Raw genomic sequence first — 27847 nt, 5'->3', positions numbered from 1 at the left:
CCTTCTCCTTCCCCAAGCTCCCCCCACCCCAAACAGCCCCAAACCCCCTCCCCAAGCCCCCAAATCCCACCCCAAGCCCCCAAATCCCACCCCAAATCTCCTCCCAACCCTCATCCCACCTTGGTGTCCCCCCATCCCCACGTGTCCTCCACCCCTGGGAACCTTCTCCCTCCCTGAGCTCCCCCCAGCCAAACAGACCCAAACCCCCTCCCCAAGCCCCCAAACCCCTCCCCAACCCCCAAATCCCTCCCCAACCCCCCCCCACCCCTCATCCCACCTTGGTGTCCCCCCATCCCCACGTGTCCTCCACCCCAGGGAACCTTCATCCCTCCCTGAGCTCCCCCCAGTTCCTCCTCAGATGCCCCAACTGGAGGTGACTCCATGTGTTTGTCCCCTCCCCAAAATGTCCCCTCTCCCCCCTCAGGGTGACTCTGGGGGTCCCCTGTCCTGCAATGGGACCCTCCAGGGCATCGTGTCCTGGGGGCTGCAGACTTGTGCCCTGCCAGGACGTCCTGGGGTCTACACCCGAGTCTGCAACTTCGTGGGGTGGATCCAGGACACCATGAACAACAATTGAGGGTTGGGGTTGGGGTTTTGGGGGGGGTCTTCTCCACATCATCCCCCCCACTTCCACCAATGTGGGCCACCAGTGGGCAACTGGGAGGAGGTTGGGGACACAGGGATGGGCCGTGGGGGGGTGATGGGGAGGGAGGTGGGGACGTGGAGTTGGGCCACCATGGATATGGGATATGGATATGGGGACGTGGGTCTGGGCCACCATGGGGCCACCAGCAGGGGACATGAAGACATGGACTTGGGCCACCATGGGGCTGCTGATCTGGGCCACCACAGGACCACAGAGATGGGACAGAAGGACATGGACTTGGGCCACCACTGACCATGGCTCTGGGCCACCATGGACCACAGATGTTGGCCACCATGGGGCCACCAGCAGGGGACATGAAGACATGGACTTGGGCTACCACTGAACAAGGATCTGGGCCACCAGAAGACCACAGACAGTGGACAGAAGGACATGGACTTGGGCCACCACTGACCATGGCTCTGGGCCACCATGGGGCTGCTGATCTGGGCCACCATGGGCTACAGACCTTGGCCACCATGGACCAGAGATCTGGGTCACCACAGACCCACAGACAGGGGACAGAAGGACATGGCTCTGGGCCACCAGAAGACCACAGATAGTGGTCACCATGGGGCCACATCCAGGGAACAGGAAGACATGGACTTGGGCCACCACTGACCATGGATCTGGGCCACCATGGGGCTGCTGATCTGGGCCACCATGGACCACAGAGATGGGACACCACAGGACCACATCCAGGGGACAGAAGGACATGGACTTGGACCACCACTGACCATGGGTCTGGGCCACCATGGACCACAGAGATGGGCCACCATGGGTTACAGACCTTGGCCACCATGGACCAGAGATCTTGGCCACCACAGGACCACAGACAGGGGACAGAAGGACATGGACTTGGACCACCATGGACCATGGCTCTGGGCCACCATGGGGCCACATCCAAGGGACATGAAGACATGGACTTGGGCCACCACTGACCATGGCTCTGGGCCACCATGGGGCTGCTGATCTTGGCCACCACAGGACCACAGAGATGGGACAGAAGGACATGGACTTGGGCCACCACTGACCATGGCTCTGGGCCACCATGGACCACAGATGTTGGCCACCATGGGGCCACCAGCAGGGGACATGAAGACATGGACTTGGGCCACCACTGACCATGGATTTGGACCACCAGAAGACCACAGATAGTGGCCACCATGGGGCCACCAGCAGGGGACATGAAGACATGGACTTGGGCCACCACTGACCATGGCTCTGGGCCACCATGGGGCTACTGATCTGGGCCACCACAGGACCACATGCAGGGGACAGAAGGACATGGCTCTGGGCCACCACTGACCACAGATAGTGGCCACCATGGGGCCACATCCAGGGGACATGAAGACATGGACTTGGACCACCATGGACCACAGATCTTGGCCACCATGGGGCCACATGCAGGGGACATGAAGACATGGACTTGGGCCACCATTGAACATGGTCTGGGCCACCATGAGGCTACTGATCAGGGCCACATGGACCACAGAGATGGGCCACCATGGGGCCACATCCAAGGGACATGAAGACATGGACTTGGGGCCACAACTGACCATGGCTCTGGGCCACCACAGGACCACAGAGATGGGCCACAATGGGCTATAGATCTTGACCACCATAGACCAGAGATCTTGGCCACCACAGGACCACAGACAAGGGACAGAAGAACATGGCTCTGGACCACCATGGACCACAGATAGTGGCCACCATGGGGCCACATGCAGGGGACATGAAGACATGGACTTGGGCCACCACTGACCATGGCTCTGGGTCACCATGGACCAGAGATCTTGGCCACCACAGGACCACAGACAGGCGACAGAAGGACATGGCTCTGGGCCACCATGGACCACAGATGTTGGCCACCATGGGGCCACATCCAGGGGACAGAAGGACATGGACTTGGGCCACCAGTGACCATGGAACTGGGCCACCATGGGGCTGCTGATCTGGGCCACCACAGGACCACAGACAGGGGACAGAAGGACATGGCTCTGGGCCACCATGGACCACAGATGTTGGCCACCATGGGGTCACATCCAGGGGACATGAAGACATGGCCTTGGGCACCACTGACCATGGCTCTGGGCCACCATGGGGCTACTGATCTGGGCCACCACAGGACTACAGAAAGGGGACAGAAGGACATGGACTTGGACCACCATGGACCACAGATCTTGGCCACCACAGGACCATGGACAGGGGACAGAAGGACATGGACTTGGGCCACCACTGACCATGGATCTGGGCCACCATGGGGCTACTGATCTGTGCCACCATGGACCACAGAGCTGGGCCACCATGGGGCCACCAGCAGGGGACATGAAGACATGGACTTGGGCCACCACTGACCATGGATTTGGGCCACCAGAAGACCACAGACAGGGGACAGAAGGACATGGACTTGGACCACCATGGACCACAGATCTTGGCCACCACGGGACCACATCCAGGGGACAGAGGGACATGGACTTGGGTCACCACTGACCATGGCTCTGGGCCACCATGGGGCTACTGAACTTGGCCACCACAGGACCATGGACAAGGGACAGAAGGACATGGCTCTGGGCCACCAGAAGACCACAGATGTTGGCCACCATGGGGCCACATCCAGGGGACAGAAGGACATGGACTTGGGCCACCAGTGACCATGGAACTGGGCCACCATGGGGCTACTGATCTGGGCCACCATGGACCACAGAGATGGGCCACCATGGGTTACAGATCTTGACCACCATGGGACCAGAGATCTTGGCCACCACAGGACCACAGACAGGGGACAAAAGGACATTGACCTGGGCCACCATGGGGCTTCTGATCTGGGCCACCATGGACCACAGAGGTGGGCCACCATGGGTTACAGACCTTGGCCACCATAGACCAGAGATCTTGGCCACCACAGGACCACAGACAGGGGACAGAAGGACATGGACTTGGACCACCATGGACCACAGTTAGTGGCCACCATGGGGCCACATTCAGGGGACATGAAGACATGGACTTGGGCCACCACTGACCATGGCTCTGGGCCACCACTGGGCTACTGATCTGGGTCACCACAGGACCACAGACAGGGGACAGAAGGACATGGACTTGGACCACCATGGACCACAGTTAGTGGCCACCATGGGGCCACATCCAGGGGACATGAAGACATGGACTTGGGCCACCACTGACCATGGATCTGGGCCACCAGAAGACCACAGATAGTGGACAGAAGGACATGGACTTGGGCCACCACTGACCATGGAACTGGGCCATCATGGGGCTGCTGATCTGGGCCACCATGGGCTACAGACCTTGACCACCATGGGACCAGAGATCTTGGCCACCACAGGACCACAGACAGGGGACAGAAGGACATGGCTCTGGGCCACCAGAAGACCACAGAGCTGGGCCACCATGGGGTCACATCCAGGGGACATGAAGACATGGCCTTGGGCCACCACTGACCATGGATCTGGGCCACCATGGGGCTGCTAATCTTGGCCACCACAGGACCACAGACAGGGGACAGAAGGACATGGCTCTGGGCCACCATGGACCACAGATAGTGGTCACCATGGGGCCACATCCAGGGGACATGAAGACATGGACTTGGGCCACCACTGACCATGGCTCTGGGCCACCATGGGGCTGCTAATCTTGGCCACCACAGGACCACAGACAGGGGACAGAAGGACATGGCTCTGGGCCACCATGGACCACAGATGTTGGCCACCATGGGGTCACATCCAGGGGACATGAAGACATGGCCTTGGGCCACCACTGACCATGGCTCTGGGCCACCATGGGGCTACTGATCTGGGTCACCACAGGACCACAGACAGGGGACAGAAGGACATGGCTCTGGGCCACCATGGACCACAGATGTTGGCCACCATGGGGTCACATCCAGGGGACATGAAGACATGGACTTGGACCACCATGGACCACAGATCTTGGCCACCATGGGGCCACATGCAGGGGACATGAAGACATGGACTTGGGCCACCATTGAACATGGTCTGGGCCACCATGAGGCTACTGATCAGGGCCACATGGACCACAGAGATGGGCCACCATGGGGCCACATCCAAGGGACATGAAGACATGGACTTGGGCCACCAGTGACCATGGAACTGGGCCACCATGGGGCTGCTGATCTGGGCCACCATGGGCTACAGACCTTGACCACCATGGGACCAGAGATCTTGGCCACCACAGGACCACAGACAGGGGACAGAAGGACATGGCTCTGGGCCACCAGAAGACCACAGAGCTGGGCCACCATGGGGTCACATCCAGGGGACATGAAGACATGGCCTTGGGCCACCACTGACCATGGATCTGGGCCACCATGGGGCTGCTAATCTTGGCCCACCACAGGACCACAGACAGGGGACAGAAGGACATGGCTCTGGGCCACCATGGACCACAGATAGTGGTCACCATGGGGCCACATCCAGGGGACATGAAGAACATGGACTTGGGCCACCACTGCCCATGGCTCTGGGCCACCATGGACCACAGTTAGTGGCCACCAGAGGCCCACAGAGGACACGGGGGGTTTGGGGGTGGGGGGCTCAGGTTTGGGGGGGACCTGGGGGGTTGTGGGGGGGGGTGGGGAGGGGACAATAAAGCAGCAGCAAAGAGCTGCAGAGTCCTGAGCGCCCCATGGACCCCCAAAATGGTCCTGGGACCCCCCCACGTGTCCTGGGACCCCCCCCCAAGTGTCCTGGGACCCCCCCCAAATCCCCTGGACCCCCCCCAAGTGTCCTGGGATCCCCCCAAGTGTCCTGAGACCCCCACACGTGTCTTGGGACACCCCCAAATCCCCCTGGGACCCCCCCCCAAGTGTCCTGGGACCCCCCAAATCCCCTGGGACCCCCCCCCACATGTCCTGGGACCCCCCAAGTGTCCTGGGACCCCCCCCAAATCCCCTGGGATCCCCCCACGTGTCCTGGGACCCCCCCAAATCTCCTGGGACCCCCCCCAAATCCCCTGGGACCCCCCCCACGTGTCCTGGGACCCCCCCCAAATCCCCTGGGACCCCCCAAATCCCCTGGGATCCCCCCAAGTGTCCTGGGACCCCCCCAAATCCCCTGGGACCCCCCCCTAAGTGTCCTGGGACCCCCCCAAATCCCCCCTTCAGACCCCCCCTAAATGTCCTGGGACCCCCCCCAAACCACCTCCAGAGCCCCCCAAAATGTCCTGGAACCCCCAAACCCCCCTCAGACCCCCCCAAACCTCCCCCAAGTGCCCTGGGACCCCCCAAAACCCCCTCCAGAGTCCCCCAAAATGTCCTGGGACCCCCAAACCCCCCTCAAGTGAGCTGGGACCCCCCCAAATCCCCCTAAACCCCTCCCATAAATGTCCTGGGACCCCCCCAAACCCCCTCCAGAGCCCCCCAAAATGTCCTGAGACCCCCACAAGTATTCTGGGACCCCTCCAAACCCCCCTCAGATCCCCCCCAAACCCCCCCTCAGACCCCCCCCAAGTGTCCTGGGACCCCCCAAACCCCCTCCAGAGCCCCCCAAAACGTCCTGAGACCCTCTCAAACCCCCCTCAAACCCCCCCAAACCTCCCCCACGTGCCCTGGGACCCCCCAACTCCCCCCTTCAGACCCCCCCCAAACCCCCCCCAGATCCCCCTCAATTGTCCTGGGACCCCCCAAATCCTCCCTCCCAGAGCCCCCCAAAATGTCCTGGGACCCTCCAAACCCCCCCCAGAGCCCCCTCAGACCCCCCCAAACCTCCCCCAAGGGCCCTGAGACCCCCCCAAACCCCCCCCCCCCCCCCCAGAGCCCCCCAAAATGTCCTGAGACACCCCCCCAAGTATTCTGGGACCCCCCCAAACCCCCCTCAGACCCCCCCAAACCCCCCCATAAATGTCCTGGGACCCCCCAACCCCCCCCAGACCCCCCAAAATGTCCTGAGACCCCCAAATCCCCCTGAGACCACCCCAAACCCCCCTCAGATCCCCCCAAACCCCTCCTCAGACCCCCCCCAAGTGTCCTGGGACCCCCCCAGACCCCCCCAACCCCACGTGGGGCCGCCCCTACAACAAGTCGCTTTATTGAGGCCGCGGCGGCCAATCACAGGAGGGGGTGGAGCAAAGGGGGGCGGGGCGAGAGGCGGCGGCCAATCAGATCGCTGCTGCCCACGTGGGGGCGGGTCCTGAGTCGATGGGGGGCGGGGGGGGGTGGATGAAAGGACCAATCAGCAGCCAGGACGAGCCCCGCCGCCGACCAATCAGAAGTGAGGCGCGGCCAACGATTGGTGGCTGCAGCCAATCGGCGTCGAGCAACGCCGGGAGCGGCCAATCAGAGGCTGAGGCGGCTCAGCCAATCACGGCGCAGCTCGGCTGGCGACCAATCAGCACCGAGCAGCCAACGGGCAGCCGCGCTCTCGACCAATCAGGACGCGGCTCGGCCCGAACGGACCAATCAGGATGTTCCACAGCCCCCACGATTGGCTGGAAGGGGCGGGGCCGGGGAGGAACCGGAAGGGGCGGGGTCAGGGAAGGGACCGGAAGTGTGTGGGGTCTCTGGCTGGACCGGAAGTGGGTGGGGTCGGAGGGGACCGAAAGGGGCGGGGTCTGGGAGTCGGAACCGGAAGGGGCGGGGTCTGGGAGTCGGAACCGGAAGGGGCGGGGTCTGGGAGTCGGAACCGGAAGGGGCGGGGCCGGGGAAGAACCGGAGGGGGTGGAGTCAGGGCGATGAACCGGAAGTGGGCGGGGTCTTGGCTGAACCGGAAGTGGGCGGGGTCTCGGGAGGAACCGGAAGGGGCGGGGTCAGACGGCGGGAGGCGGCGGCGCCGGCCGGTGCAGGTCGGTCTCTTTGTAGACGAACCAGGAGCCGCCGGCCCAGAGCACGAGGTTGAGGAAGCCCAGAACCTGCGGGGGGCCGTGCCTCAGTTTCCCCAGCGCCCCAAAATCGCCCCCAGACCCCTCCCGGGGTCCCCCACGGCCCAGTGACCCCCACCATGGCCTCAGGTGACCCCCAGCTCCCTCCCAGAGCTTCCTCAGGCCCCTCCAGTCCCTCAATCCCACCCAACCCCACCGTGCCTCAGTTTCCCCAACACCCCAGACACCCCCCAGACCCCTCCCAGTGTCCCCCCCACGGCCCCGTGACCCCCCCCATGGCCTCAGGTGACCCCCAGCTCCCTCCCAGAGCTTCCTGACCCCCCCCCATCCCCTCAATCCCACCCAACCCCCACCGTGCCTCAGTTTCCCCAACACCCCAAAACGACCCCAGACCCCTCCCGGGGTCCCCCCACACCACAGTGTGCACCCCCATGGCCTCTGATGACCCCCAGCTCCCCCCCTAGAGCTTCCTCAGACCCTTCCAGTCCCTCAACCCCACCCAATCCCACTGTGCCTCAGTTTCCCCCACACCCCAGAAGTCTCCCCAGACCTCTCCCAGGGTCCCCCCACGGCCCAGTGACCCCCCCCATGAGCTCAGGTGACCCCCCAGACCCCTCCCACAGCTTCCTCCCAGAGCTTCCTGAGCCCCTCCAACCCCTGACCCCACCGTGCCTCAGTTTCCCCAGCACCCCAAACACCCCCCAGACCCCTCCCAGGGTCCCCCCACGGCCCCGTGACCCCCCCCATGGCCTCAGGAGACCCCCAGGACCCCCCCAGAGCTTCCTCAGTCCCTTCCAGTGCCTCAATCCAACCCAACCCCACCGTGCCTCAGTTTCCCCAACACCCCAAACACCCCCAGACCCCTCCCAGTGTCCAACCACGGCTCAGTGACTCCCCCCATGGCCTCAGGTGACCCCCAGGACCCCCCCCAGAGCTTCCTCCAAGAGCTTCCTGAGCCCCTCCAACCCCTGACCCCACCGTGCCTCAGTTTCCCCAACACCCCAAAGCCCCCCCAGACCCCTCCCAGTGTCCCCCCACGGCCCGTGACCCCCCCCCCATGGCCTCAGGAGACCCCCAGGACCCCCCCAGAGCTTCCTCAGTCCCTTCCAGTGCCTCAATCCCACCCAACCCCACCGTGCCTCAGTTTCCCCCAGCGCCCCAAAACGCCCCCCCAGACCCCCTCCCAGTGTCCAACCACGGCTCAGTGACCCCCACCATGGGTCTGGAGACCCCTCAGACCCCTCCCAGAGCTCCCTCAGCCCCCCCCCCCCCCGTGCCTCAGTTTCCCCAGCTCACCACGGAGACGTTGAGGGTGCCCATGGGGGTGACCCCAGCGGGGTAGCAGTGCACTTTGGGGGTGTCACAGTGGGGCAGGGGGGCCCCTGTGGAGATCTTGATGTCTGTGAGGCCTTTGGCCCAGGCTGAGGTGCTCACCAGCCACAGGAAGGCGAAGGCCACGGTCACCAGGAAGTCCTGGGGGGGGGGACACCCCAAAAATGAGATGTGGAGGGGGTGAACCCCAAAAGTTGGGGGGGGACATAATGGGGGGACCCCCAAAAGTGGGGGGATGGACAATGGGGGGGATCCCAAGTGCTGCAGATGGGAGGGGGGAGGGATAATGATGGGGGGACCCCAAAAGTGGGGGATGGACCCTGGGGGGACCCCAAAAGTGGGGGATGGACCGGGGGGGACCCCAAGTGCTGCAGATGTGAGGGGGGACACCCCAAAACATGAGGGAGGAGGGACTATGGGGGGACCCCAAAAGTGGAGGTGGGGACCCCAAAAGGGGGGGATGCTTCAGATGTGAGGGGGGGACACCCCAAAAATGAGATGTGGGGGGGTGGGAGGGAGTGAACCCCAAAAGTTAGGGGGGGACACAATGGGGGGGACCCCAAAAGGGGGGGGAGGGACAATGGGGGGGACCCCAAGTGCTTCAGATGTGAGGGGGGGGACACCCCAAAACATGGGGGGGGAGGGACAATGGGGGGGGGACCCCAAGTCTCACAGAGCCAGGGGACCCCAAAAGTGGGGGATGGAGCATGGGGGGGACCCCAAGTGCTTCAGATGTGAGGGGGGGGACACCCCAAAACATGGGGGGGGAGGGACAATGGGGGGGACCCCAAAAGCTGGAGATGGGGAGGGACAATGATGGGGGGACCCCAAGTCTCACAGAGCCAGGGGACCCCCAAATCTGGGGGATGGAGCATGGGGGGACCCCAAAAGTGGAGGGGAGACCCCAAAAGGGGGGATGGACCATGGGGGGGACCCCAAGTGCTGCAGATGTGAGGGGGGGACACCCCAAAACATGGGGGGGAGGGACAATGGGGGGGGGGACCCCCCAAAAGCTGAAGGGGACAATGATGGGGTACCCCAAGTGCCTCAGATCTCAGGGGGGACACCCCAAAACATGGGAGGGGAGAAGAGAAACTGGTCTGGGGGGCTGGGGGGAGGGGAGAGCCCCCCAAAAAGGGGGTTTGGGACTTACCCCGAGTCCTGTCCGTGGCAGCAGCAGGAGAGAAGGTCACAGGGGGGTTACTGACCCCCCCAAAGTGTCCCTTGAGCCCTCAAATGACCCCCAAAACCACCCCCCACACCCCTCACTGTGGGCCTGACCCCCTCAACTGGGTGGGTGGGTCAGTGATTGGGTGGGTGGGTGGGTGAGTGGGTGGGTGTCTGGGTGGGTGGGTTATTGGGTGGGTGGGTGATTGAGTGGGTGGGTGCCTGGGTGGGTGGGTGCCTGGGTGGGTGGGTTATTGGGTGGATGATTGGGTGAGTGATTGGGTGGGTGGGTGGGGTGGGTGGGTGAGTGGGTGGGTGATTGGGTGGGTGGGTGGGTGGGTGGGTGAGTGGGTGGGTGGATGATTGGGTGGGTGGGTGATTGGGTGGATGATTGGGTGAGTGATTGGGTGGGTGGGTGAGTGGGTGGGTGAGTGGGTGGGTGGGTGGGTGGGTGGGTGAGTGGGTGGGTGGGTGATTGGGTGGGTGATTGGGTGGGTGAGTGGGTGGGTGGGTGCCTGGGTGGGTGGGTGCCTGGGTGGGTGGGTGCCTGGGTGGGTGGGTTATTGGGTGGATGATTGGGTGAGTGATTGGGTAGGTGGGTGATTGGGTGGGTGGGTGGGTGGGTGATTGGGTGGGTGAGTGGGTGATTGGGTGGGTGGTGGGTGCCTGGGTGGGTGCCTGGGTGAGTGGGTGATTGGGTGATTGGGTGGGTGATTGTGTGGGTGGGTGATTGAGTGGGTGATTGAGTGGGTGGGTGGATGAGTGATTGGGTGATTGGGTGGGTGGGTGAGTGGGTGGGTAATTGGGTGGGTGAGTGGGTGATTGAGTGGGTGGGTGGGTGGATGGGTGTCTGGGTGGGTGGGTTATTGGGTGGATGGGTGCCTGGGTGCTGGGTGCCTGGCTGGATGGGTCCCTGGGTGCTGGGTCCCTGGGTGCTGGGTGCCTGTGTGTGGGTGCCTGTGTGTGGGTCCCTGGTTATGTGGGTGCCTGGCTGGATGGGTGCCTGTGTCTGTGGGTCCCTGGGTGCTGGGTGCTGGGTCCCTGGGTAGGTGGGTGCCTGGCTGGATGGGTCCCTGGGTGCTGGGTCCCTGGGTGCTGGGTGCCTGTGTGTGGGTCCCTGAGTGCTGGGTGCCTGGCTGGATGGGTCCCTGGGTGCTGGGTCCCTGGGTGCTGGGTCCCTGGGTGCTGGGTGCCTGGCTGGATGGGTGCCTGTGTCTGTGGGTCCCTGGGTGCTGGGTCCCTGGGTGCTGGGTGCCTGTGTGTGGGTCCCTGGGTGCTGGGTGCCTGTGTGTGTGGGTCCCTGGGTAGGTGGGTGCCTGGCTGGATGGGTGCCTGTGTCTGTGGGTCCCTGGGTGCTGGGTCCCTGGGTGCTGGGTGCTGGGTCCCTGGGTGCTGGGTCCCTGGGTGCTGGGTGCCTGGCTGGATGGGTCCCTGGGTGCTGGGTCCCTGGGTGCTGGGTGCTGGGTCCCTGGGTGCTGGGTGCCTGGCTGGATGGGTCCCTGGGTGCTGGGTCCCTGGTGCTGGGTGCCTGTGCGTGTGCCTGGCCGGGTACCCCCCCACCCCCCCCCTCTCCCCCCCCCCCCGTCCCTCACCAGCAGCGGCAGGCGGCCGCCGGCGCCGCGGTACAGCCGGAGGGCGCCCAGGTAGAGCCCCAGCGCCAGCAGCGAGTAGAGGAAGGCCAGGACGGCCACGGCCACGTAGAACCGCGCGGCGGGGCGAGGCGTCGCCCAGCAGGTGAACGGCGCCGGCCCACGTCCCGTTGCACAGCTGCGCCAGCGGCGGCGCGAACACGGCGCGGTGCAGCCTGCGGGGACCGGCGCGGCTGAGCGGCCAACGGCGGCGCCAGGGGCGGCCAGCCCGACACCTCAACCCAACCTCTCTGCTCCAACCAGAGATCAGGGGCTTCTAGAGCCTTGAGGCATCTCCCAACTCATCCCAGACCTCAGTTGGCCATCACCAATGTTCTACAGGTCCTGGTTGGCCAACCAAGAGCTCTCCACCCAACTTCTCTTCTCCAACCACAGCTGAAGCACATTCTAGAGCCTTGAGGTACCTCCCAACTCATCCCAGACCTCAGTTGACCATCACCAACGCTCTACAGGTCCTGGTTGGCCAAGGTTGGTCAACAGAAGACGTTCCAAACCCAACTTCTCTTCTCCAACCACAGCACAGGGGCCTTCTAGACTCTTGAGGTACCTTCCCAACCCATCCCAGACCTCAGTTGGCCATCACCCATGTTCTACAGGTCCTGGTTGACCACCCAAGAGCTCTCCATCCAACTTCTCTTCTCCAACCACAGCTGAAGCACATTCTAGAGCCTTGAGGTACCTCCCAACTCATCCCAGACCTCAGTTGGCCGTCACCAATGTTCTACAGCTCCTGGTTGGCCAAAGTTGGTCAACAGAAGACGTTCCCAACCCAACTTCTCTTCTCCAACCACAGCACAGGGGCCTTCTAGACTCTTGAGGTACCTCCCAACCCATCCCAGACCTCAGTTGGATCACCCATGTTCTACAGGTCCTGGTTGGCCAACCAAGAGCTCTCAACCAACTCTCTTCTCCAACCACAGTTGAGGGTCCTTCAAAGACCTTCAGGTATCTCCCAACTCTTCCAGACATCAGCTGGTCATCACCAACGATTCTACAGGTCCCTGTTGGCCAACCAGAGGCTCTCCAACCACAGCTGAAGCATCTTCTAGAGCCTTGAGGTACCTCCCAACCCATCCCAGACCTCAGTTGAGCCATCACCATTGTTTCATACAGCTCTTGCTTGGCCAACCACAGACCTCCCCAACCCAACTTCTCTTCCCCAACTGTAGTTGAGGGGGCCTTCCAAGACCTTGAGGCACCTCCCAACTCTTCCCAGACCTCAGTTGGCCATCACCAATGTTCTACAGGTCCTGGTTGGCCAACCAAGAGCTCTCCAACCATAGTTGAAGGGTCTTCTAGAGCCTTGAGGTATCTCCCAACTCATCCCAGACCTCAGATGGTCATCACCAATGTTCTACAGGTCCTGGTTGGCCAACCAAGAGCTCTCAACCCAACTTCTCTTCTCCAACCACAGCTCAGGGGCCTTCAAAGACCTTCAAGCATCTCCCAACCCATCCCAGACCTCAGTTGGCCATCACCAACGTTCTACAGGTCCTGGTTGGCCAACGAAGAGCTCTCAACACAACTTCTCCAACCACAGTTGAAGGACCTTCCAAGACCTTGAAGCACCTCCCAACCCATCCCAGACCTCAGCTGACCATCATCCATGACCTACAGCTCTTGCTTGGCCAACCACAGACCTACTCAACCCAACTTCTCTTCCCCAACCCACAGTTGAGGGACCTTCCAAGACCTTCAAGCATCTCCCAACCCATCCCACACCTCAGTTGACCATCACCCACATCCTGCTTGACCAACCACACACCTCCCCAACCCAACTTCTCTTCTCCAACCACAGTTGAGGGACCTTCCAAGACCTTCAAGCACCTCCCAACCCATCCCACACCTCAGTTGACCATCACCCATGACCTGAAGCTCCTGCTTGACCAACCACAGACCTACCCAACCCACTTCTCTTCTCCAACCATAGTTGAAGGACCTCCAAGACCTTCAGGTACCTCCCAACTCATCCCAGACCTCAGTTGGCCATCACCAATGTTCTACAGGTCCTGGTTGGCCAACCAAGAGCTCTCAACCCAACTTCTCTTCCCCAACCACAGTTGAGGGACCTTCCAAGACCTTGAGGCACCTCCCAACCCATCCCAGACCTCAGTCGACCACCACCCACATCCTACTTGACCAACCACACACCTCCCCAACCCAACTTCATCTCCATCCCCCCTCCCACGTCCTCTCTCACCTCCCTCCCAGTCCCTCCCCCACCCTCCCCCGTTATCTCCCCCTCCCCCCCCAACCAATCAGAGCCCGGAAAGCCACCCCAGCGCCGTCCAATCAGAGCTCACCGGAAGGGGTAGACCACGGGGGCGCTGACGGTGACGTTGGGGCCGTCGCCGCAGCCCACGCGGAAGGACACGGAGCCGCTGAAGCGCCGCAGGTGGCGAACGAGAAGATGGAGAAGAACTGGGGGCAAAAAGGGACTTTTCACCCCAAAAAGGCCCCGAAAGCGTCGCTTTAGGAGCAGGTGGAAGGACCAAAAGGGGGGTTTTGGGGGGGAAACGGGTGGGTTTGGGCCGGTTGGGGTTGGAAGCGCAGGTTTTGGGGGGATTTGGGGCGTCTCTTCGCTCTGTTTGGGTGTCAAACCGGTTTGGTTGGGTTCACACTGGGATGGGGGTTGGGTTGGGGGGCGCCAGTTGGTTAAACCGGATTGAACCGGAGCCCACCTGCAGCCCCTCCGAGCTCTGATTGGCTGGTGCTAATTGGGCTCGTTGGAGTAAAAGGAGCCGCCCCCTGCTGCACTTTCACTCCACTTCACTTCACTCCACTTCACTTCACTTCACTTCACTTCACTTCACTTCACTTCACTTCACTTCACTTCACTTCACTTCACTTCACTTCACTTCACTTCACTTCACTCCACTTCACTCCACTCCACTTCACTCCACTCCACTCCACTTCACTTCACTCCACTCCACTTTTCACTTCACTTTTCACTTCACTTTTCACTTCACTTCACTTTTCACTTCACTTTTCACTTCACTTTTCACTTCACTTTTCACTTCACTTCACTTTTCACTTCACTTTCACAAAGCTTCACTTTCTGGCACCTGGATTCATCCTGGTTCCACTTCACTTCACTTTGCCTCGTTTTTACTTCGTTTTGTTTCCATTTTGTTCCGTTTTATTTCACCTTATTCCACTTCACTTTATTTCCTTTAATTTCACTTCATTTCTTTTCAATTTCAATTTTAGTTCATTTTAATTTCAATTCTAATCCATTTTCATTTCAATTTTATGTCATTTTTATTTCATAATTTCACTTTATTTCACTTTATTTCCATTTCATCTCATTTTTAATTCACTTTATTCCATTTTACTTCACTCTATTTCAGTTTTGTTTCACTTTTATTTCACTTTATTTCTATGTTATTTCACTTTCACTTTAATCTCATTTTAATTTCAATTTTATTTCATTTTTATTTCATTTTGTTTCATTTTGTTTCATCCTCCCTTCCTTTTAAATTCATTTTTTATTCACTTTATTGCATTTTCTTTTCTCTCTATTTCAGTTTTGTTTCACTTTCATTTCACTTCATTTCTATTTTATTTCATTTTATTTCAATTTGTTTCATTTCATTTCTATTAACTGCATTTTAGTCCCATTTTAATTCACTTAATTTCATTTTATTTGAATTTTATCCCATTTTTATTCCATTTTGTTTCACTCTCTCATTTCACTTGACTTTATTTCAATTTTATTTTACTTCATTTCAATTTTATTTCATTTTATTTCACTTTATTTCCATTTCATCTCATTTTTAATTCACTTGATTTTATTTTATTTCACTCTATTTCAATTTTGTTTCACTTTTATTTCACTTTAATTTCAAGTTTATTTCACTTTATTTCACTTAAATTTCATTTTTATTTCATTTTAATTTGCGTTTTATTTCATTTTACTTCATTTTATTTCATTTCCTTTCATTCTCCTTCCTTTTAAATTCATTTTTATTCACTTTATTCCATTTCCTTTCTACTTCAGTTTTATTCCATTTTATTTCACTTTATTTCCATTCCATTTTTAATTCACTTGATTCCATTTTCTTTCACTCTATTTCAGTTTTGTTTCACTTTTATTTCACTTCATTTCTATTTTATTTCACTTTATTTCACTTTAATTTCAATTTTATTTCATTTTTATTTCAATTTCATTCTATTTCATTTCCATTTCATTTCATTTAATTATTAATTCACTTGATTTCATTTCCTGTCACTCTATTTCAGTTTTGTTTCAATTTCATTTCACTTCATTTCCATTTTATTTCATTTTCTCTCACTCCATTTCCATTAACTGCATTTTATTCCCATTTTCATTCATTTAATTTCACTTTATTTGAATTTGATTCCATTTTTATTCCATTTTATTTCACTATCTCATTTTACTTGACTTTATTTCAATTTTATTTCATTATTTCACTTTATTTCCATTTCATCTCATTTTTAATTCACTTTATTCCATTTTTCTTTCTATTTCAGTTTTGTTTCACTTTCATTTCATTTCATTTCTATTTCATTTCACTTTATTTCACTTTAATTTCATTTTTATTTCATTTCAATTTCAATTTTATTTCATTTTTATTTCATTTTACTTCATTTTGTTTCATTCCCCTTCCATTAAATTCCATTTTAAATTCACTTTATTCCACTTTCTGTCACTCTATTTCAGTTTTGTTTCACTTTCATTTCACTTCATTTCTATTTTGTTTCATTTTATTTCATTTTGTTTCATGTTGTTTCACTCCATTTCTATTCTTTGCATTTTAGTCCCATTTTCATTCATTTAATTTCATTTTATTTGAATTTTATTCCATTTTTATTCCATTTTGTTCCACTATTTCATTTTATTTCACTTCAATTTTATTTTACTTCTATTTTATTTCATTTCAATTTCACTTAATTTCATTTTTCCCCATTTTATTTCACTCCAATTTTTATTCTTCTTTTTAATTCCTATTCCATTTCACTTCATTTTATTTGATTTTTATTTCATTTCAATTTTGCTTCATTTCATTTCATCCCATTTCACTTTCACTCCATTTCACCCTCCAGTGCCCCCCAGTAACTCCCAGTTCCTCCTAGTAACCCCCCAGTCCTGCACCAGTGCCCCTCCCAGTGCCCCCAGTAACCTTCCCAGTAATCCCCCACCGCCTCCCAGTGCCTCCAGTACCCGTCCCAGTACCCCCAGTGCTCCTCCCAGTGCCTCCCAGTAACCCCCAGTTGCTCCTCCCAGTGCCTCCCAGTACCCCCAGTAACCCTCCCAGTACCCCCTCACCACCTCCCAGTACCCCCAGTGCTCCTCCCAGTGTGTCCCAGTGCCCCCAGTAACCTTCCCAGTGCCCCCAGTAACCCTCCCAGTAACCCCCCACCGCCTCCCAGTGCCTCCAGTACCCGTCCCAGTGCCCCCAGTGCCCCTCCCAGTGCCTCCCAGTGCTCCTCCCAGTGCCCCTCCCAGTGCCCCCAGTGCTCCTCCCAGTACCCCCAGTGCTCCTCCCAGTGCCCCTCCCAGTGCCCCAGTGCTCCTCCCAGTACCCCCAGTGCTCCTCCCAGTGCCCCTCCCAGTGCCGCCAGTGCTCCTCCCAGTACCCCCAGTGCTCCTCCCAGTGCGTCCCAGTGCCCCCAGTAACCTTCCCAGTAATCCCCCACCGCCTCCCAGTGCCTCCAGTACCCATCCCAGTACCCCCAGTGCCCCTCCAGTACCGCCAGTGCTCCTCCCAGTGCCCCCAGTGCCCCTCCCAGTGCCCCCAGTGCTCCTCCCAGTGCCCCCAGTGCCCCTCCCAGTGCCCCCAGTGCTCCTCCCAGTACCCCCAGTGCTCCTCCCAGTGCGTCCCAGTGCCCCCAGTAACCTTCCCAGTAATCCCCCACCGCCTCCCATTGCCTCCAGCACCCGTCCCAGTGCCCCCTCCCAGTACCCCCAGTGCTCCTCCCAGTGCGTCCCAGTGCCCCCAGTAACCCTCTCAGTGCCCACCCCGCCTGCCAGTGCCTCCAGTGCCTCCCACCACCTCCCAGTGCCCCCAGTGCCCCTCCCAGTGCCTCCCAGTACCCCCAGTAACCCTCCCACTGCCCCCTATAACCGTCCCAGAAACCCCCTATCGCCTCCCAGTGCTCCCAGTGCCCCTCCCAGTGGCTCCCAGTGCCCCCAGTAATACTCCCAGTGTCCCCCCACCTCCTCCCAGTGCCCCCAGTAACCCTCCCAGTGCCCTCAATAATCCTCCCAGTAACCTCCCATCGCCTCCCAGTGCCTCCAGTAACCCTTCCAGTGCCCCCCCACTGCCTCCCAGTATCACCAGTAACCCTCCCAGTGCCTCCCAGTGCCGCCAGTAACCCTCCCAGTGCCTTCCAGTGCTCCCAGTAATCTTCCCAATAATCCCCTATCGCCTCCCAGTACCTCCAGTTCCCTTCCCAGTGCCCCCAGTAACCCTCCCAGTGCCCCCAGTAACCCTCCCAGTGCCTCCCAGTGCCCCCAGTTCCCCTCTCAGTGCCCCCAGTGCCGCCACTAACCCTCCCAGTGCCCCCAGTAACCCTCCTAGTGCCTCCCAGTACCTCCACTAACCCTCCCAGTGCCCCCAATAACCCTCTCACCGCCTCCCAGTGCCCCCAGTAACCCTTTCAGTGCCTCCCACTGCCCCCAGCAACCCTCCCAGTGCTCCTCCCAGTACCTCCAGTGCCCCCAATAACCCTCCCAGTGCCTCTCACCGCCTCCCAGTGCCCTCAGTGCCCCTCCCAGTGCCTCCCAGTACCTCCACTAACCCTCCCAGTGCCACCAGTAACCCTCCCAGTGTCCCCCCCCGCCTCCCAGTGCCCCTCCCAGTGCTCCCAGTGCCCCTCCCAGTGCCTCCAATAACGCTTCCAGTGCCCCCCCACCGCCTCCCAGTACCCCAGTTTCCCTCCCAGTGTTCCCAGTGCCCCCACTAACCTTCCCAGTGCCACCAGTGCCGCCAGTAACCCTCCCAGTGCTCCCTGTGCCCTTCCCAGTGCCACCAGTGCCCCCAGTAACCCTCCCAGTGCCTCCAATAACGCTTCCAGTGCCCCCCCCACGGCCTCCCAATGCCCCCAGTTCCCCTCCCAGTGCCCCCCCACGGCCTCCCAGTGCACCCAGTACCTCCACTAACCCTCCCAGTGCCCCCAGTGCCCCCAGTGCCCCTCCCAGTGCCTCCAATAACCCTCCCAGTGCCCCCCCACGGCCTCCCAGTGCCCCCAGTTCCCCTCCCAGTGCCCCCAGTTCCCCTCCCAGTAGCCCCCCCGCCTCCCAGTGCCTCCCAGTTCCCCTCCCAGTCCCCGCACGCACCCACTGGAGGCCGCGCACGAGCCCCAGCGGCTCCTTGGCCGGGCCCAGATCCAGCCGCAGCGCCGACATCTTGCCCCGCCTCGGCCTCTTCCGGTCCGCGCCGGAAGTGACGTCAGGGCGGGCGACCGCCGGCGCCTTCCGGGCTCATTTGCATAACCCCGCCCAGCGACGCCTCATTTGCATACGCGCCGCTTCCGGGAGTCGCTTTATTTGTATCGCCCCGCCCCCCTCATTTGCATAACGCGCGGGAACGGCCGCGGCACCGCCCACGGGGACCCAAAACTGCCCCAAACGGACCCAAAAACTGCCCCAAATGGACCCAAAACTGCCCCAGGGACGCCAAAACTGCCCCAGAGACCCCAAAACTGCCCTAAATGGACCCAAAACTGCCCCAAACGGACCCCAAAACTGCCCCATGGACCCAAAAACTGCCCCACATGGACCCAAAAGTGCCCCAGAGACCCCAAAACTGCCCCAGGGACCCCAAACTGCCCCAGGGACCCCAAAACTGCCCCAAATGGACCCAAAACTACCCCAGGGACGCCAAAACTGCCCCAGAGACCCCAAAACTGCCCCAAATGGACCCAAAAGTGCCCCAAGTAGACCCAAAACTGCCCCAAATAGACCCAAAACTGCCCCAAATGGACCCAAAACTGCCCCATCTGACCCCAAAACTGCCCCAGGGACCCCCAAAACTGCCCCAAATGGACCCAAAACTGCCCCAAATGGACTCAAAACTGCCCCAGGGACCCCAAAACTGCCCCAAATAGACCCAAAACTGCCCCCAGGGACCCCAAAACTGCCCCAAATAGACCCAAAACTGCCCCAAATGGACCCAAAACTGCCCCCAGGGACCCCAAACTGCCCCCAGGGACCCCAAAACTGCCCCAAATGGACCCAAAACTGCCCCAGGGAAACCAAAACTGACCCCAAACTGCCCCAGGGACCCCCAAAACTGCCCCCCAAGCACCTCCATCTTCCCAAGTGCCCTCAACTGCCCCCCAAGTGCCCTCAACTGCCCCATCTGCCCCCCAAGTGCCTTGAACTGCCCCATCTGCCCCCCAAGTGCCCTCAATTGCCTTCAACTGCCCCATCTGCCCCCCAAGTGGCCTCATCTGCCCCCCAAGTGGCCTCATCTGCCCCCCAAGTGGCCCCCTAGAAGTCCCAGATGTCGATGGCCCCCCGGACGTGCCCCACTCCCACCACCCTGCGCCGGACGCTCCTCCCGCTGGCCCCCCACCAGCTCCACCTCAGCCACGGCCCGTGGCCCCCCCGGCCACTCCCGCTGTCCCCCCGGCCCCCCGTGGCCACCAAGACCACCAGCCCCATGGCCATCAAGGCCACCAGCCCCATGGCCACTACTACACCCACAACCACCAACCCCATGGCCACCAGCCCCATGGCCACCAAGACCACCAGCCCCATGGCCAGCAGCTCCAGTACCACCAGCCCCATACCCACCAACCCCATGGCCACCTAAACCATCACCCCCATGGCCACCACACCCACAGCCACCCAACCCCATGGCCACCAACCTTGTGGTCACCAACCCCATGGCCACCAAGATCATCACCCCCATGGCCACCAACCTCACCAGCCCCATGGCCATCAACCTTGTAGCCACCAATCCTATGGCCATTAACCCCACCAACCCCCACGGCCACCAACTCCATGGCCACCAAAACCATCACCCCCATGGCCACTACATCCACAGCCACCAACCCCGTGGCCACCAAGACCATCACTCCCATGGCCACCACACCCACAGCCACCAACCCCACCAACCCCATGGCCATCAACCTTGTGGCCACCACCCCCCATGGTCACCAACCCCATGGCCACCAACCCCATCACCCCCATGGCCACCAACCCCACCTATCCCATACCCACCAACCCCATGGCCACCAACCCCATCACCCCCATGGCCACCAACCCCACCTATCCCAAACCCACCAACCCCATGGCCACCAACCCCATCACCCCCATGGCCACCAACCCCATGGCCACCACATCCACACAGCCCCCAACCCCATGGCCACCAATCTTGTGGCCACCAACCCCATGGCCACCAAGACCATCACCCCCCCATGGCCACCAACCCCCACCAACCCCATGGCCACCAACCTTGTGGCCACCACCCCCATGGCCACCAACCCCACCTATCCCATACCCACCACCCCCATGGCCACCAAGACCATCACCCCCCATGGCCACCAACCCCACAGCCACCAACCCCATGGCCACCAACCTTGTGGCCGACCAATCCCATCACCACCCATGGCCACCAACCCCATGGCCATCAACCTTCTGGCCACCAGCCCCCTCACCCCCAAACCCACCAACCCCATGGCCACCAACTCCATGGCCACCAAGACCATCACCCCCATGGCCACCACACCCACAGCCACCAACCCCATGGCCACCAACCTTGTGGCCCACCTAAACCATCACCCCCATGGCCACCAACCCCATCAACCCCATGGCCACCAGTCCCATGGCCTCCAACCCCATGGCCACCAAGACCATCACCCCCATGGCCACCAACCCCACCTATCCCAAACCCACCAACCCCATGGCCACCAACCCCATGGCCACCACATCCACAGCCCCCAACCCCATGGCCACCAATCTTTGTGGCCACCAACCCCATGGCCACCAAGACCATCACCCCCATGGCCACCAACCCCACCAACCCCATGGCCACCAACCTTGTGGCCACCACCCCCCATGGCCACCAACCCCACCTATCCCATACCCACCACCCCCATGGCCACCAAGACCATCACCCCCATGGCCACCAACCCCACAGCCACCAACCCCATGGCCACCAACCTTGTGGCCACCAATCCCATCACCCCCATGGCCACCAACCCCATGGCCATCAACCTTCTGGCCACCAGCCCCCCTCACCCCCCAAACCCACCCAACCCCATGGCCACCAACTCCATGGCCACCAAGACCATCACCCCCATGGCCACCACACCCACAGCCACCAACCCCATGGCCACCAACCTTGTGGCCACCTAAACCATCACCCCCATGGCCACCAACCCCATCAACCCCATGGCCACCCAGTCCCATGGCCTCCAACCCCATGGCCACCAAGACCATCACCCCCATGGCCACCAACCCCACCTATCCCAAACCCACCAACCCCATGGCCACCAACCCCATCAACCCCCATGGCCACCAACCCCCACCTATCCCAAACCCACCAACCCCATGGCCACCAACCCCATGGCCACCACACCCACAGCCACCAACCCCATGGCCACCAATCTTGTGGCCACCAACCCCATGGCCACCAAGACCATCACCCCCATGGCCACCAACCCCCACCAACCCCATGGCCATCAACCTTGTGGCCACCCACATCCACAGCCACCACCCCCCATGGCCACCAACTCCATGGCCACCAAGACCATCACCCCCATGGCCACCAGCCCCATGGCCACCAAGACCATCAGTCTCATGGCCACCAGCCCTATGGCCACCAACCCCACCTACCCCATACCCACCAACCCCCGTGGCCACCTAAACCATCATCCCCATGGCCACCACATCCACAGCCACCAACCCCATGGCCACCAACCCCATCTTCCCCATACCCACCAACCCCATGGCCACCAAGACCATCACCCCCCATGGCCACCACATCCACAGCCACCAACCCAAGGGCCACCAACCCCACCAACCCCATGGTCACCTAAATCATCACCCCCCATGGCCACCAACCCCACCAACCCCATGGCCATCAACCTTGTGGCCACCACCCCCCATGGCCACCACACCCAGAGCCACCAACACCCACCAACCCCACGGCCACCAACCTTGTGGCCACCAGCCCCATGGCCACCCAAACCATCACCCCCCCATGGCCACCAACCCCACCTACCCCATACCCACCACCCCCCATGGCCACCAAAACCATCACCCCCATGGCCACCAGCCCCATGGCCCACCAAAACCACCAACCCCATGGCCACCAATCCCATCAACCCCATGGCCACCACATCCACAGCCTCCAACCCCATGGCCACCAAGACCATCACCCCCATAGCACCAACCCCATGGCCACTAATCCCACCAACCCCATGGCCACCACATCCACAGCCACCAACCCCATGGCCACCAACCTTGTGGCCACCAGCCCCATGGCCACCCAAACCATCACCCCCATGGCCACCAACCCCACCTATCTAACCCCACCACCGCCATGGCCACCCCCCTCCCCCCTCCCCCACCCCCCCAAGCCCCGTGGCCACCCTCAGCGAGCGCTTGCCCAGCCCCCAGCCTGGGCAGCCCCTTCTCCAGGGCGGCCAGCAGCACGCAGGCCTTGCACAGCGCCTGGCTGGAGGCGAAGCCGCAGCGGCTCCGCACGAGCCCAGCGACGCCGTGGCCACCCCGGCGGCCACCCGCAGCCTCCTGCCAGAGTGGCCCAGGGCCGCCACGCTGCAGCTCCTGCTGGCCTCCAGCTCCTTGAGCAGGCTCCTGGCGTGGCCGCGGTAGGCGTGGGGCGCGTGGCGGCACTCGGTGCTGAAGTTAGCGCAGCCCCCGGTAGTGGGCGTACAGCACGATCTCCTTCTCGCACGCGTGGCGCAGCGGCTTGCAGCGGGGCACCGCGCCCAACGCGCCTCCTGCGGCTGCTGCAGCTCCTCCTGCGGCTCCTCCTGCAGTCACTGTGGCTCCTGCAGCTCCTGCAGCTCTTCCTGCAGTCACTGTGGCTCCTGCAGCTCCTGCAGCTCCTCCTGCAGCTCCTGCAGTCACTGTGGCTCCTGCAGCTCCTCCTGCAGCTCTCCTGCAGCTCCTGGTGTGGCTCCTGCAACTCCTCCTGCAGTCACTGTGGCTCCTGCAGCTCCTGGTGTGGCTCCTGCAGCTCCTGCAGCTCCTCCTGCGGCTCCTGCAGCTCCTCCTGCAGTCACTGTGGCTCCTGCAGCTCCTCCTGCGGCTCCTGCAGCTCCTGCCGCAGGCTCCTGCAGCTCCTCCTGCAGTCACTGTGGCTCCTGCAGCTCCTCCTGCAGCCACTGTGGCTCCTGCAGCTCCTCCTGCGGCTCCTGCAGCTCCTGGTGTGGCTCCTGCAGCTCCTCCTGCAGCTCCTGCAGCCCTGGCAGCTCTTCGCGTGGCTCCCTGCAGCTCCTGGTGCAGTCACTGTGGCTCCTGCAGCTCCTAGTGTGGCTCCTGCAGCTCCTCCTGCAGTCACTGTGGCTCCTGCAGCTCCTGCAGCTCCTCCTGCAGTCACTGTGGCTCCTGCAGCTCCTCCTGCAGTCACTGTGGCTCCTGCAGCTCCTGCAGCTCTTTTGCATGGCTCTTGCAGCTCCTGGTGCAGTCACTGTGGCTCCTGCAGCCCCTGGTGTGGCTCCTGCAGCTCCTGGTGTGGCTCCTGCAGCCCCTGGTGTGGCTCCTGCAGCTCCTGGTGTGGCTCCTGCAGCCCCTGGTGTGGCTCCTGCAGCCCTCTGGTGTGCTCCTGCAGCTCCTGGTGTGGCTCCTGCAGCTCCTGGTGTGGCTCCTGCAGCCCCTGGTGTGGCTCCTGCAGCTCCTGGTGTGGCTCCTGCAGCCCCTGGTGTGGCCACTGCAGCCCCTGGCTGTGGCCACTGCAGCCCCTGGTGTGGCTCCTGCAGCTCCTGGTGTGGCTCCTGCAGCTCCTGGTGTGGCCACTGCAGCTCCTGGTGTGGCTCCTGCAGCTCCTGGTGCAGTCACTGTGGCTCCTGCAGCTCCTGCAGCTCCTGGTGTGGCTCCTGCAGCTCCTGGTAGCAGTCACTGCAGCTCCTGGTGTGGCCACTGTGGCTCCTGCAGCCCCTGGTGTGGCTCCTGCAGCCCCTGGTGTGGCCACTGCAGCCCCTGGTGTGGCTCCTGCAGCCCCTGGTGTGGCCACTGCAGCTCCTGGTGTGGCCACTGCAGCTCCTGGTGTGGCCACTGCAGCTCCTGGTGTGGCTCCTGCAGCTCCTGGTGTGGCCACTGCAGTCTCTGTGGTCTCCACGACACTCTTGGCAGCCTCCACGGCTCCTTGGTGGCCACAGAAGGGTCTGTGGTGGCCACCTGGGACTCCTTGGTAGCCACAACAGTGGCCTGGGAGCCCTCAGGGGCCACACTGGGACTGCTGGTGGCCAGACTGGGCTCGTTGGTGGCCACACTGGGCGCACTGGTGGCCTCACTGGGTGCACTGGTGGCCATACCGGGCGCACTGGTGGCCATACTGGAGCTGTTGGTGGCCACACTAGTGGCCATACTGGAGCTGTTGGTGGCCACACTGGTGGCCATACTGGGTGCACTGGTGGCCTCATTGGGGCTGTTGGTGGCCATACTGGGTGTACTGGTGGCCATACTGGGCACACTGGTGGCACTGGGCACACTGGTGGCCATACTGGTGGCATTGGTGGCCATACTGGTGGCACTGGTGGCCATACTGGGTGTACTGGTGGCCATACTGGTGGCCCCCCGCCGCAGCCGGGCCACGTCTCCCCGCAGGAAGTTCATCAGGACGGTCTCAGCGATGTCGTCGGCGTTGTGGCCTGGGGGAGGCACCAGTGCTCCCAGTTAGCTCCCAGTTAGCTCCCAGTTAGCCCCCAGTGCTTCCAGTTAGTTCCCAGTTACCCCCCAGTGCTCCCAGTTACCCCCCAGTGCTCCCAGTTACCCCCAGTGCTCCCAGTTAGCCCCCAGTGCTCCCAGTTACCCCCTAGTGATCCCAGTTACCTCCCATTGCTCCCAGTTACCCCCCAATGCTCCAGTTAGCTCCCAGTTACCCCCAGTGCTCCAGTTACCTCCCAGTGCTCCCAATTAACTCAGTTAGCATCCAGTCAGCTCCCAGTTACCTCCCAGTGCTCCCAGTTAGCTCCCAGTTACCCCCCAGTGCTCCCAGTTAGCTCCCAGTTACCCCCCAGTTAGCTCCCAGTTACCCCCCAGTGCTCCCAGTTACCCCCAGTGCTCCCAGTTAGCCCCCAGTTACCTCCCAGTGCTCCCAGTTACCTCCAGTGCTCCCAGTTACCTCCCAGTTAACCCCCAGTGCTCCCAGTTACCTCCCAGTTAGCTCCCAGTTACCTCCCAGTGCTCCCAGTTAGCTCCCAGTGCTCCCAGTTACCCCACAGTGTTCCCAGTTACCCCCTAGTGATCCCAGTTAGCTCCCAGTTACCCCCCAGTGCTCCCAGTTACCTCCCAGTTAACTCCCAGTGCTCCAGTTAGCCCCCAGTGCTCCCAGCTAGCTCCCAGTTACCCCCCAGTGCTCCAGTTAGCCACTAGTTAGCTCCCAGTGCTCCCAGTTGCCTCCCAGTTACCCCCCAGTGCTCCCAGTTACCCCCCAGTGCTCCCAGTTACCTCCCAGTGCTCCCAGTTAACTCAGTTAGCATCCAGTCAGCTCCCAGTTACCTCCCAGTGCTCCCAGTTACCTCCCAGTGCTCCCAGTTAGCCCCCAGTTACCCCCCAGTGCTCCCAGTTAGCCACTAGTGATCCCAGTTAACCCCCAGTTACCTCCCAGTTACCCTCCAGTGCTCCCAGTTAGCTCCCAGTTACACCCCCAGTGCTCCCAGTTAGGCTCCCAGTTAGCCCCCAGTGCTCCCAGTTACCTCCGCAGTGCTCCCAGTTTGCCCTCCCAGTGTTCCCAGTTACCCCTAGTTACCTCCAAATGCTCCCAGTTAGCTCCCATCCCTTCCCAGTTCCTCGCCCTCTCCCCCCAGTCCCTCCCATTCCTCTCCATCACCTCCCATTCCCCCTCCATCCCCTCCCAGTCCCTCCCACCCCTCTCCCAGTCCCCTCCATCCCCTCCCACTCCCCTCCATCACCTCCCAGTCCCTTCCCAGTCCCTCTCCACTCCTCTCCCAGTCCCTTCCATCCCCTCCCAGTCCCTTCCTATTCCCCTCCCATTCCCCCCCCACCCCATCCCAGTACCCTCCCATCACCTCCCATTCCCTCCCAGGTCCCCTCCCACCCCTCTCCCATCCCCTCCCATTCCCCTCCCACTCCCTCCCACCCCTCTCCCAGTCCCTCCCAGTCCCCTCCCACCCCCTCACCAGTAGCGATCCAGTCGGCTCCCACCAGCCTCGCCCCTCTCTCCAGCGCTTGCCTCCTCCACACCCCGCAGTAGGTGCAGCGGCTCCCTCCTCCTCCTCCTCCTCCTCCCCCTCCCCCTGCCCTTCCTCCCCTCCCTCCTCCTCCTCGCAGCGCCGCCGCCACCTCATCCACGCTCCACCCAAAGAGCTCCCGGTGCGACAGCACCACGAGGGGCAGCGACCCCCGGGCAGCCCGGACAGCCCCCAGCGCCTCCTCCCGGTACCCAGCGATGCCTTCATCCACCGCCAGCAGCAGCAGGCGCCACCCCCGCCCTTCCTCCCCTCCCTCCTCCTCCTCCTCCCCCCGCAGCCTCCGCAGCACGTGAGCCAGCACCGCCGAGTCCTTCCCCCCCGACACGGCCACGGCCAGCGCAGCGCCGGGCTCGGGGGTCTCGCCCGGGGGTCCCCCGGAGGAGGAGAGCGACGGGCATCGGCCTCGAAGGCGCCGAGGAAGCAGCGGCGACAGAGGGACTCGCCCGAGAGGGGCCGCCGGAGGGAGGCGGGGGCTGGGCAGCGGCGGCAGCGGCGGGAGGCCAGCGCGGCACACCAGGGGTTAAACGGCGGCGGCAGCGCGGGGGGGAGCGGGGAGGGGCCTGGGAGGGGGAGAAAGCGGTTTGAGGGGTGTCACGGGGGAATAAAGCCACCCCAGGGGAGAATGGGAGGCTGGAGAGCAGCTAAAGCTGGGTAGAGAGGGGTGCTGGGTGATTTTGGAGGGTTTGGGATGCTCTAGGAGGAGCTTTGGGGGGTCCTGGAGGCTTGACCTGCACCTGAAAGGGTTAAAAATGTGTTTGAGTGGTCTCAAAGGAGACTAAAACCCACCCAGGGGGAGAAAGGAAGGTTGCAGAGCCCCAAAATCTGGATA

The 27847-nt window shown here is 60.6% G+C and overlaps 2 protein-coding genes and 1 pseudogene across 2 annotated transcripts; all 3 read right to left on the bottom strand.

Moving 5' to 3' along the window:
* Positions 1 to 6689: 6689 nt before the first annotated feature.
* Positions 6690 to 19846, bottom strand: LOC133629072 (synaptophysin-like protein 1; annotated as a pseudogene).
* Positions 19847 to 23116: 3270 nt separating this feature from the next.
* LOC133629070 (cytoplasmic tRNA 2-thiolation protein 1-like) lies at positions 23117 to 24088 on the bottom strand (the record flags this gene model as incomplete). Its single annotated transcript, XM_062019707.1, is given in 3 exon segments — positions 23117 to 23320; positions 23323 to 23490; positions 23492 to 24088. Coding segments are annotated over 3 exon segments (969 nt in total), but the record flags the coding sequence as incomplete, so codon positions are not given.
* A 326-nt stretch (positions 24089 to 24414) lies between these two features.
* LOC133629071 (protein lingerer-like) lies at positions 24415 to 27606 on the bottom strand (the record flags this gene model as incomplete). The annotated part of the gene is given in 3 exon segments (XM_062019708.1): positions 24415 to 25455; positions 26947 to 27397; positions 27400 to 27606. Coding segments are annotated over 3 exon segments (1413 nt in total), but the record flags the coding sequence as incomplete, so codon positions are not given.
* Positions 27607 to 27847: the final 241 nt, after the last annotated feature.

The sequence above is a fragment of the Colius striatus genome, unplaced genomic scaffold, assembly GCF_028858725.1.
Source record: "Colius striatus isolate bColStr4 unplaced genomic scaffold, bColStr4.1.hap1 scaffold_120, whole genome shotgun sequence".
In the NCBI taxonomy this organism is placed as follows: domain Eukaryota; kingdom Metazoa; phylum Chordata; class Aves; order Coliiformes; family Coliidae; genus Colius; species Colius striatus.
This window is presented reverse-complemented; position numbering and strand designations above follow the sequence as displayed.